At 58.6% G+C, this 11,168-nt stretch overlaps 1 protein-coding gene across 1 annotated transcript; it reads right to left on the minus strand.

The window, feature by feature from the left end:
- Positions 1-2,509: 2,509 nt before the first annotated feature.
- LOC136302449 (serine/threonine-protein kinase pim-1-like) lies at positions 2,510-10,539 on the minus strand. Its single transcript, XM_066205940.1, has 10 exons — positions 10,510-10,539; positions 8,991-9,629; positions 8,823-8,873; positions 8,251-8,617; positions 7,433-7,609; positions 7,098-7,189; positions 3,543-3,698; positions 3,292-3,393; positions 2,816-2,897; positions 2,510-2,538 (listed from the first exon to the last, which is right to left on the minus strand). Exons 1-10 carry the CDS (start codon positions 10,537-10,539, stop codon positions 2,510-2,512), a joined length of 1,725 nt encoding a protein of 574 aa, XP_066062037.1.
- Between the last annotated feature and the right edge of the window lie 629 nt (positions 10,540-11,168).

Here is an 11,168-nt window from a genome sequence, read left to right on the forward strand (position 1 = left end):
ACAGCCGGGGTCATCCCGAAAGCAGACAATGCTCACGTGTCTGCGGAGAGGGGCAAGGAGCGCTGGGCTCCTCTCAGGGTGTCTCAGCTGGGCATGCTCCACAACACGCCCCCATTTGAAGGCCTGCTAATGCCCAGCTGCCAGAAATGCCTGCCTTGTTCTCTCCAAGATGCACAGGAAGAGCCAGTGAGCAGGGCGCCTCCGGAGGCAAACCTTCCAAGCCTTTTCTGAGGCCATGGACACCCCAAGATCAGCCAAGACTCTCCGTGCCGCCTGGCCCACACAGCCAAGCTCTGTGCCGGCCCTCTGGGCCGCAGCAGCTTCCAGCAAGCAAGAGGCAAATGCATATTGCCAAGAGTTGAAACACAGCAGACAGGTAAGATGTTAGAGGTGTGTGCGTGAAGGCCTTTGAATTCACAGCTCTCAAAGACAGCTTTGGGGCTGGCAGCTGGACAGAGATGCTCCTGCTCACACCTGTGTCCAAACGGGGGGGAACACACCCTGCTGCAGGTGCTGGCCTTTGTCTACGCAGGTCCGAGTGGATTCCTCACCTGCTCTTCACAGCCTGCTCCTTTCCCTTGTCCATCTGCCGAGTGCAACGGGCCTCAAGGACTGAAAGGACCACAGAGAGCCAAAGGGGGACAGTTGCTCATACAGCACCGGGAGCTCCTAGGAAAGCGCTTTCCTTCAGCAGCAAGCCTATTTTCCCCCAGAGGCATTTCCCCAAATGTGTACCTTTCCTGGGGAACACCAACACATTCTTAAGAAACCCTGGCAAGGCTGAATTCCTTCTGGTGCTTTTTAGACAGGCGCTGCAGCTCTAGCTGGGATTTCCCCCAGTGTGATTCCAGGTGGAGGTTCGCACACGCAGCCCCAGGCCCTCTACAAACACAAACTGCCTGCTGCCTCTTCACCTGCCTCGACGCCTGCCTGCGCTCACAGCAGCAAAACCAGGCTCTTCCCGGCCAGAGACCAGAGCCCTGTTCCCACAGGACGCTCTTGCCAGCACCTTCCAGGACTCTCTGCTGTGCACCCAGCACTTTTCATGCCCGCTCTCTACAGCCTTTGGAACACAGAGCACAGCCTGGCTGGCGCTGCCATCAGCACACCCCAAACACAGGCAGAGGAAGGAGAAGCAGGGGTTGCTTTGTGGCCATGCCCAAGAGAGACTGGAAGGCTGCCCTCCCTCTGCTCTCACTTGCTTGGCTTTCTGACAGGCTCTGAGGCAGGGGCTGCGATTCCTCCGCTCTGGGCACCAGAACCGCAGCCGGGATCCCGGCACTGCCTGACGGCGCTCGGGCCATTGGCTCGGTCATGCGTCCGAGTCTCAGCCACCGTGCTGCTGCTGCTTCACTTGCCCTAAGGCACACCCAAAGCTCCCTGTTAAGGCCCGATGGTCTCTGCTTCTGCCATCTCCCTGACCCTGTGCAGCGATGGAGCACTGCAGTGCTTTCAGGAAGCTATTCTTGAAAGCTTCCAGCATTCCAAGCTCCTTTGCCCTCTGTAGATGCTTGCCATGGAATCCCTCACAGCTGGGTTCAGAGCATACTCAGGTTGGCTCTTCCAAAATCCAGGAGCTTCAGGCTGCTCAGTAGGACCTTAAACTCCATAGGGTTGTGGAACTGGACCTTCAGCACAGACACCTTTCCAGCCTGACGCGGCCTCGCTCCTCTGTGTCTCTGCACAAAACATGGCGCAGAAGAGGATGGCAGCAGGGGCCTGTGTGTCCCAGGGCTCAGGTTTTTACGCCGCTTCAGCTCCACAGAGACGCAGGTAAAGTGAAGAAGCCAAAGTGTTTATTAATGGAAAGCGAAGCAAAGGGATGAGCTGGGAGGGAATAAGGGGGGATGGGCAGGGTTTGAGGGCTGGGAGGGAAAGAGCTGTCAAAAGGGGTGGAGAGTGGAGGGAACAAAAGGGCATGGGCTGGGTCTGAGGGCTGGAGGGAGGGAGCTAACTACAAACAGGGAGAGGTCTGAAGCCATGGGAATTGTGCTCAGCCTCAGCTCTGCATGGAGCTCCAGCAGCACTGAGAGATGGTGTCCTCTTCAGTGTCTCCCGGTGTGTTTTTGGGACACTGGTTCACTGGATTCAGAAGACGTCCCCAGTTGTTGAGCTTTTTGGGGAAAATGGGCTTCATTTTGCAGGTTAGAGCATGACGGGCTGCTGTCTTCCCTCTGGGTTTGAAGGGCTGGAAGAGAGAAGAACAGAGCCATGGTCAGAGCCGGGATCTGTGCAAATCCTAGGAGATCTTCCTGCCAGGGCCATCCCACCCAGAAGGAAGCAGGAGACATTGGGATCAGCCAGAAGGTGCTTGCCACGAATCCCCCACGCACCCCTGAAATCTTTGTGTGTTGTGCCCTCTCTAGCCCTCGTCCACACAAGGAGCAAAGCCCTCCAGAGCCGGGGACTGCAGCTCTCGGCCCAGGCAGTGCAGCTTCCCCTGCCAGAGAGAGCCGCTGACAACCCGCTGCCCTCACTCACCCCTGGCGATGAGCTGGAGCTCTTTCTGCTACATCCTCATGTACCGCACGGCCGTGCCTGTGAACGCAGAGCGTGTCACAGCCCCAGCAGCACGGCTCCCTGCCAGCGCCGCTGCCAGCCCTGTGGCCACACGGCCTCCTGCCCCGGCAGGGTACAGGCCGGGCCCTTGCCGCCTGCTGCCGCCCCAGGGCACAGCTGCCAGTGGGCGGCAGCAGCCCCGAGGGCAGGCGGGGCTCCACGGCGCCGGGCCCGGATGCCGCTGCAGCCGGGGCAGCAGCCGGGGCTGGGGCCGAGCTGCAGCGGGCCGGGGAGGGAGCCTGGACTTGTGGCTTACCGATGAACTGCATGGCCGCCTTCAGCAGGGACTCCTGTGGGTTCTGCAGGTGCTCGGCCGCTCGGCTCCTGTCGTCTGCCAGCTGGAGAGAGCGACAGGAGGGAAGGGTTGGCGTGGGCTCAGCCCCTGGGCCGGGCTCTGGCCGCGCCCAGCCCCGGCCTCCCCTGCCTGCACGGCCCTGAGGCCCGGCCAGCAGCCGCTGGTGCCGGGCTCTGGAGGGGGCAGAGGGCCAGCTGCTGCCCGGGGAGCCGCGGTGCCGCCCCGCCCCGCAGCCCCGCTGGGCCGGGACTCCACGGGCACCCGGCTCGGGGCCGCAGGAGCCTGGAGAAGAGCCCGCGGGGCCCAGGGAAGGGAGCGGCGTGTGGGGCGCAGGCCGGAGCCCCTGGGTGCAGCACTGGGCAGGGGCCACGGCTGCCAGCCCCGCGGCCACGGATCTTCTCCAGGCTGAGGCTGGCACTTCTCCAAGCCATCCTTACCTTACACTCATCGATATTCAACGGATCTTCCTTGGTCGGTAGCTCCTCTCGATCCCTCCACTTCAGGAACTTGGCCGCACAATGCAGGGTTTCCCGAGAGGCCTGAAGAGCAGCAGAGATGCAGAGATGGCACCACAGCCCAGGGCACAGGGACCCGCATCCCTGTGCCAAGGCCTGGAGGAGGACGCAGCCTGCGTGGCACCAGGGCAGGAGGCAGCTGAGCCCCCTCCCAGGCATGCACAAAACCTCACATTTGCCACACGCTGGTTCTCATCACGGAAGTAGATTAAAAGTAGGTGCAGGCTCTTGTTGACAATTGTCTTCAGGGGCTTTTTTCCCTCATCCACTACCAACTCCATCACCTTACAGAAGAGGTCAATGGAGAGCAGTTGCATGAAGCTATTTTCCTAGAGGAAAGGAAATAACCTAAGCACTGATTACTCCAGGCCCACCTAGGCAAAGGCCTGAAAATGCAGACAGCGCAAAGTTTCTGGGTGCCTGGGGCTTCATCCTGTTCTATTCATGAATGTCATAAAATGGGACTTCACCTGCCACCAGCCCTGGTCACCCTCTGCCACCACAGCTCTTTGGACCTTGTGTCCCCCAAAGCAGATACAAAGTTTTCCTGCTGCTCCCCACTTTCCACAGGTCCACAGAGAGATGGGATTTTTCCAAGTCTAGTGGCTCCATCGTGCCATATTCCTAAAGAATCAGCAGCCCATCCTGATGAATAGGGCGAGTTACACTGATGGTTGTCAGCTCCATTTCCTGCCTAGAAATCCTGAAACTGCTTCTGAATGCTGCTCCCCTCAGCTCTTGGAAACCTACTCACAAAGAGCTGGGAAAAAAATTCCCTGCCCATCAGGAAACAAGTGAGTTGTGCCAAAGTTAGAGCTCTGTGGGAAATCTCTATCCATCCCTATCCTTTTAAAATATCTGTATGTGGGGGTGTGCATAGATGTGTCTTGTATGGAAAGGAAGGAGTGCACAAGCAACATGACTGACACCTTCACTCTGTGTTCATTCCATACCCAAGGGAACAAAGATGTTATGGAAACCCTTGTATAGATAGACCCTTCTGTCCATGGGTACAGAGACATCCCAGAGCCCCTGGCACACACAGACCCTTCTGTCCATGGGCACAGAGACATCCCAGAGCCCCTGGCACACACAGACCCTTCTGTCCATGGGCACAGAGACATCCCAGAGCCTCTGGCACACACAGACCCTTCTGTCCCTGTAGGACGGAGCGCGGTGGGTGGGGGCGGTTGGTGGGCAGCGAGTCCCACACAGCAGGTGAGACCCGGCTCCAGCCCTGCCAAGGCTCAGTGCGGGCTCCTCTGGAATGGGAAAGCCCTTCAGCCTTGTCCCTGCACAGAGGGGCACTGCTGGCCTGGCAACACTCGTTGTCTTCCCCACGAGCTGCAGGAGATGAGAACACAACACTTGCAAACACTGACTGCAAGCCACAGCTCTGGTTGCTCCCCATGAACCTCGGCTCTGGCACCACTGTCTGCCCCAGGCTCCAGGGCATGCAGTGGAAGCCCGGCTAGGCTCTGCCCTGGGGCCATCCTGCAGGGACAGCTGCAAACAGGGAGCATTTGGTTGTCACAAACAGCCAAGCCAGGGGTGGAGGGCAGCTGGTCCAGCCCGGACTGCACTGCTGTGTGCTGTGCTCTGGGCTCCCCGCAGAGGGGACTGCACTGGTGTGCCAGAGGAGACAAAGAAGCTTCAGCTTCAGCCTAACTAAGGTGGGTGGGTGGGCCGGGAAGAGTGGGGTGGCTCACGGGACTTCACAGAGCTCATCCTGCTGGAAGGATGAGGAAAAGGGAGTGGGAACTCAGCAGTGAGGAGAGCTGAGGGCAAGAGAGCAGCTCTGAATGACACTAAAATGGCACCAGACCTCTGAGGCATTGCTGCCCCTCAGCCAGTGACAGGATGAGTCCCTAAACCTGGGGCTCGGTCTTCCTCATGGTGACAGGCACCAAGGCTGGCAATAGTATGATGGAGACTGCAATTAGCTGGGCACTCACTGGGGGAAAATAGGGAGCAGTTGTGAAGGAAAATGCAGGTGGGGGACAGAACTGTTCAGAGAAGGGCTGAGCTACAGCTTGAGCAAGCTGAAAAATGTAATTTGGCGTCACCCCAGATTGATTTCATTTCAAAAGGTATTAAACAAGTTTATTTTGGGGGGTGTCATGTTTTCCCTTGGAGATGCACCCTCTGCAAACTTGAGCTGCATTGCCAAAATGCTCAAGGCAAGTCTGCTGCAGGTCACACCGTTTCTTCTTTGGCTGATCCCGGCCCGGTGCTGAGCTCCAGCAGAGCCCTGGCAGAGCCCAGAGCAGCCTCAGCATCCGCAGAGCCCGGCTGCAAGGACAGAAACCAGAAACCGCCCATCAGCTGAAGGCTCCTGTGCCCTTGTCCCAGCCGCCCGCGGTGCCCCAACCATGCTGGCCGTGCTCCGAGCGGGGCCCAAAGCTGCCCATCATTGCTGCCTTTGGCAGCAGAGCAGGAGGGCAGGACACGTGCCCAGCCTGCAGCCAGCCAGGGCAGATCCACCTCCCCAGCAGCTGCTCAGAGCAGGATGCTCCTGTGCTGGCTGCCATCTCCCAAAAGCTCTTACCCCACCCGTGCCAACAAGACGGGGACACACCTCACGCCATCCGCCGCGGGAAGAAAAGCTGCTCCCAAACCACGTCCTCAGCCTTCTCCTTCATCCACTCCACAGCTGGTCCCAAGCACTTCCCAGTCAAGACTGGACACCACCTAGAAGGCTTCCTTTAGATAAACAATCATCAAATTAACAAAAAGAGATTACAGACAAAAAAGGGAAAAGAGGGAAAAGGTAAAAGATCCTATCTCTGTCAGAGGTTGAGGAAGCCCCCATGCCCTGCATGCTAGGGAAAAACCCACCCACCAGTGAGGGAAGCCCATGCTTTCACTCTTTTCCCCCTACACTGCCCCCCAAAATAATGGTGATCCCAAAGAAAACAAAGGGAGTAGAGCAGCCCAAGTCCTTCCTTGCCGGCAAAGCAAAGCAGCCGAGCACAGGTTCTGGAGTCCCACCTCTGCTCCCACCTTGGGGCTTTGTTTATGTCGGGCTGGCTGTCCCAGCCCCAGCCCAGGGCATGGTGGGGGGTGGTGGCTGTTGGCAGGGCCAGGAGCCGACTCCCATTTCAGAACCACCCCAGCCCGTGTCCCCAGCCCTGCCACAAAGCAGCTTGGCAGCCCACTGAACAATCAGTTGCATCAGCCCCAGTAAAGGGGGGAACCTTTGGTTCCTGGCCAGGCTGTGCAATGCCCAAATCTGGGAGCATCCCCCTGTGTGTGAACTCATCTGCAAATTGGCTGTGGAGCCTGGCTTTGAAGAAGGTGCCAGAATTGAAGTCCATCACCTTCAATTGCGGGTGGCCAGGTTCAGGAAGAGGTTGTCATCCTTGTTGTCGTCCTCGCTGTCTCCAGCAGCAGCAGCCCCACCTGGTCCAGCTTCTCCAGGGGCTCCTTCTCCTTCCCTGGGGGTGAGACCAGGCTGTCAGTGTTCTGCCCAGGGCCCCAGCTGTCAGTGAACCAGCACAAGCCAAAACAACTCGCACATCAGCCACCAGTGGTGGGCAGAGCAGCTCAGCTCCAGCAGAAGGGCTGCCTGTGCCCACCTGATGACCCCTGTGCAGTGACACAGGCAGCACAAAAAAGTCTGGGTTTCTTTGCTTCTGATTGCCAAGGCATGTGTGCAGCTGGAACTTACCAGGGCCCTGCATCAAAATGAGCCTCTGGCTCTCTCCCTTCTTCTACTCCAGATGAATATCCTGCATCCAAGGATCACCAAAAAGGTCTTCTAATGAAGGCCTTTCCATGTCATCCACGGATAAACAGCACCTGATGAGATCCTTGCACTCTGTGAAGAGAAACCAGAAACTGCCAGTCAGTTGGAGAAGGCCCCTGGCTGCTTTGCCCCATATTCCCATGCCCAGGCCATGCTGGATGTGCTCAGAGCTGGGCCTAAACATTCCCATCAATTCCCTGCTTTGGAGGAGAGCAGGAGAGCAGGACATGTGCCACCTCCTCAGCAGCTGCCAGTGCGGCCAACTGCTGTCTCCCAGCACTGGTGTTCCCCCTGTGCCCAGAGATGAGGATCCACCTTGAGAGAGCCGTTGTGGCAGCGGGAGCTGGCCCCAGCTGATATTCCAGCCACTCCTGAAAGGGTGCTGCCCGCAGACCATCTGGTGCAGGAGCATGCCCAGGGACCAGATGGTAGCTGGCTCGCCATAGTACCAGCCAAAGTCAGTCCATTCTGGGGGGCTGTATGCTGGTGTTCCTATGGAATACAGATGGAGTTCATCAGGGGGATGCTGCTGCTCCCAGAGCCTGGCCCCAGCATCCCTGGGCATGTGGGGACTGCCCCAGTGGCACATTGTGTGACCCGTTGCCCTCCAACCAGGACCTGACACTTGTGTGAAAAACTGGCATTGGAAAAGAAACCACTGGTGTAGGAAAAGGGCAGCAGAAGCCCTGGAAAGGCCTGACCAGAACAAGAAAAAACCCACTCAGAGCAGGAGGAAAACCATGCCTTCCTCCTCCCTGCCTGCATTGCCCCAAATAACATTATGAACACAAGACAAAGAAGGCCAGAGGAGCAGTCCAAGCCCTTTCTCACCTGCACACCAAACTGGCTGGTACACAGGTTATGACTCCACGCTCTCTGATACCCCCACCCACGGGTGTTTCTGTCGGGCTGGCTGCCCCAGCCCCAGTCCTGGGCAGAGTGGCTGGCAAAGGCTGCCAGCAGGGCTGGAAGCTGGGCCCCAACCCACCCCTGCTAAAAAGCAACTCACCTGAAGTCTCAGTGCCAAGACTGGCAGCAAAAGGGAGAATCCCCACTGCCACACCCAGGTTGGGCTGTGAGATGTTGGGCCATGAGATGGCAGGAGCTGGGAGCACATCCTTGCGTGGGCTCACCTGCAAATTGAGTGTATGCCGTGTCTTGAAGGTAGGTGCCACAGCCAAAATCGATCAATTTGGCCTGCCTGGTGGCCAGGTCAACCAGGATGTTCTCTGGTTTGATGTCTCTGTGCAGGACCCCGCAGCTGGTGCAGTGCCGCACGGCCTCCAGCTCCTGGCGGAACAGCTCCCGCGCCACCTCCTCGGACAGGAACCTCCGTGCCCGAATGAAATGCTGGAGGTCCTGACACCGCTCCGGGTGCTCCAGCACCATCACGATTTCACTGGGGAGCTCAAGCCACTCCAGCAGCTGGACGACACCAGGGAAGCCAGTGGAGACCCTGTCCAGCAGCACGATCTCCAGCGGTGCGCTGGTGTCGTTGGGCTGTGGGAGGACCACGATGCCGTCAGTGGGGCTGAGGCCGTGCCAGGGGTGGGGAAGCCCTCACCCAGCCCGGGATGTTCTGCACCCTCCGCTGGCCCCACGCCCGCTCTCCCTCGAGGCGTCCTGGCGGCTTCCACCCTGCCGGGCCTTGGCTACACCCCACCCGGCACGCCCCGGCTTCTCCCACTGGCCCCCGCTCACTCACCAGCTCTCCCCAGTGTCGGACGCGGTTCCGTGGCACCCTTTTGATGGCCACCTGCAAGGCAAGGGGAGCAGCGGGCTGAGCTCGCTGCCCACGCTGTCCAGCCCCATGCTCTTCCTCCTCTGCCCTCCTCTTCCTCCTCCTGCGCCCGCCGCCAGCCCCGCCGCTCACCGGTGTGCCGTCCGAGAGCCGCGTCCCTGCGAAGACTCTTCCGAAGCCGCCGCGCCCCAGCAGCGAACCCAGCCGGTACTGCTCCTGGAGGCACTGCTGCGCCTTCCCTGCCGGCGAGACGTGGCTGTCAGTGCTCGGCCCGGGGCCAGCAACGGCCCCCGAGAGCCCCTCAACCGCCCCAAGCCGGGAATCCCCAGGCGTTTGCTCCTGGCAACGCGACAGCGGCAGCTCGGGGCCGGCGGCCACGCTGCCGAGCGGCGGAGCTCGGGCCGGGGAAGCCGCAGCGGAGCCGGCGAGAGGGGCCGCGCCACGTGTGTTCTCCGCGGAGCCTGGGAGGGGCCGAGGCCAAGGCCGGGGCCGGGGCTGGGGCCGGGGCCGGGCTCGGCACAGGCGGAGGCAAAGGGCGGCGATGCCGCCGCAGCCCCAGGCACTGATCCTCGTCCGGCACCGCCATCGCCAGGACAGCCAGAGCCCGGCGGAGGCGAGACCGTGGAGGGAGGCCCGGGGCCGGGGGCGGGGACGGGGCAGCCCCGCCCTAGGCTGGGGGCGGTCCGGGGGCATGGCCCGGCCCTGCAGGGGAGAGGGAGACTGCGAGAGGACGGGGACACCGGGACAGGGAGATCGGGAGAGGGTGCGGGACTGCGGGAGAGGAAAAGCAGGAGGAAGTCGACAAAAGTCACTTTTTCTGCTGCTGCTGTCGCTGCTGCTGCCACTGCTGCCACTGCTGCCGCTGCTGCCGTAGCAACTGAAGCCCCGGGGCCGTTTTTCCCCGGATCCGTTTATCCGTTGCCCGCACAGCCCCACACCGAGCCCTGCACTCCCCTGGGGCACCCCCGAGCCTGTCCAAACACGGGAACTTTGCCCACAGGAGCCAAGACACAGAGTCTTGACTCCTGCACTGTGGCAGAGCAATCCCCTTGGTTGCTGCTGTGCATTGTCCCTGCTGAGGGTCAGACACTGTCAGAGCACGTTCCCTGAATGCAGAATTCGTACCTGGCCCAAGCACTGCACTTGTGTCTCCAGCATTGCTTTCCAAGAAAAACAGGGGAAGGCAAATTGTGTGTAGCTCATGGTATTTTACAGCATCTCCAACTTGCCAAATCATGGATCTTAGAGGTGAGATCCATTTGTAGTTCATGGGATGGAGAAGTAGTGCAAGATGGAAAAGGGGAGCATCAAAATCATTTGACAAGGACATCTTTGATTGCTTCTTTACAGTTTCATTTCATTTCTTAAAAGCTCCTTCAGTTTTCCCAGAATCTTCTCCACACTCCTGTCTGCTCTTTCCAAGAACACTTCCTGGAGAACGAGGTGCAGCTTCTGTCACAAGACGTGCCACCAACTGCAGCTTCCCTTGGCTTTCCACACCGTGTGTGCAGTAGGAGTCTTGCAGCAAAGCAGGACAAATATTTGAAGAACTTGACAGCTTGTCTGTTCTTTTCCTTGTGGACTTGGGAGTTGTGCCCTTGGTAAGGTTTTCATTGTTACCGTTGTACCCTAAGAAAACAGGACGGGGTACCAGGGGAACCTTCTGGGAGTCTGTTATCATCCACCCAGCCAGGAAGAAGAGGTGGACAACTTAATCGATAAGCAGCTGAAGAATGTTTCAGGATCACCAGGCCTTGTTCTTGTAGGTGACTTTAAGCTGCCAAATATCTGCTGGGAACTTAATACCGCAGGAAAGAGGCAGTCCAGGAAGGTTTTGGAGTGTATGGAGGACAACTTTTTGTTGCAGCTGGTGAGTGAGCCCCACCAGGGGAGGGCCTTTGTTCGACCTGTTGTTTGCAAATAGAGAAGGGCTGGTGGGAGATGTGGTGGTTGGAGGCTCCTTGGGACACAGTGATGATGAAATTATAGAGTTCTCGATATTTGGTGAAATCAGGAAGAACATCAAGAAGACTTTTACACTGGACTTCCAATCAGCAGACTTTGGCCTATTTACGAGACTTATTCAGGGAGTTGCTAGGGAAGCAGCCCTTAAAAACAAAGGAGTCCAAAAAAGATGGGCGTGCTTCAAAGCAGAGATCTTGAGGGCAGAGGAACAGGCTTTCCCTGTGTGCCAAAAGATGAGCTGACGAGGCAAACGTCCAGCCTGGATGGGCAAGGAGGTTTTGAAGGAACTTAGGAATAAAAAGAGGATGTATCATCTTTAGAAGGAGGGTCAGGTCAAGGAGTATT

This window comes from Chamaea fasciata, unplaced genomic scaffold (genome assembly GCF_029207755.1).
Source record: "Chamaea fasciata isolate MVZ Bird 193981 ecotype frontalis unplaced genomic scaffold, bChaFas1.0.hap1 SCAF_29, whole genome shotgun sequence".
NCBI lineage: Eukaryota > Metazoa > Chordata > Aves > Passeriformes > Sylviidae > Chamaea > Chamaea fasciata.

What these genes read in the sequence shown, in the direction of transcription:
- LOC136302449 (XM_066205940.1), bottom strand. Translation starts at nt 10,539, where the DNA reads ATGATAACAGACTCCCAGAAGGTTCCCCTG. An exon ending in ACTCCCAGAAGGTTCCCCTG is followed by an intron (nt 9,630 to 10,509) that starts GTACCCCGTCCT and finishes CCTCTCCCGCAG; the next exon opens with TCCCGCACCCTCTCCCGATC. An exon ending in TGAATATCGATGAGTGTAAG is followed by an intron (nt 2,898 to 3,291) that starts GTAAGGATGGCT and finishes CGCTCTCTCCAG; the next exon opens with CTGGCAGACGACAGGAGCCG.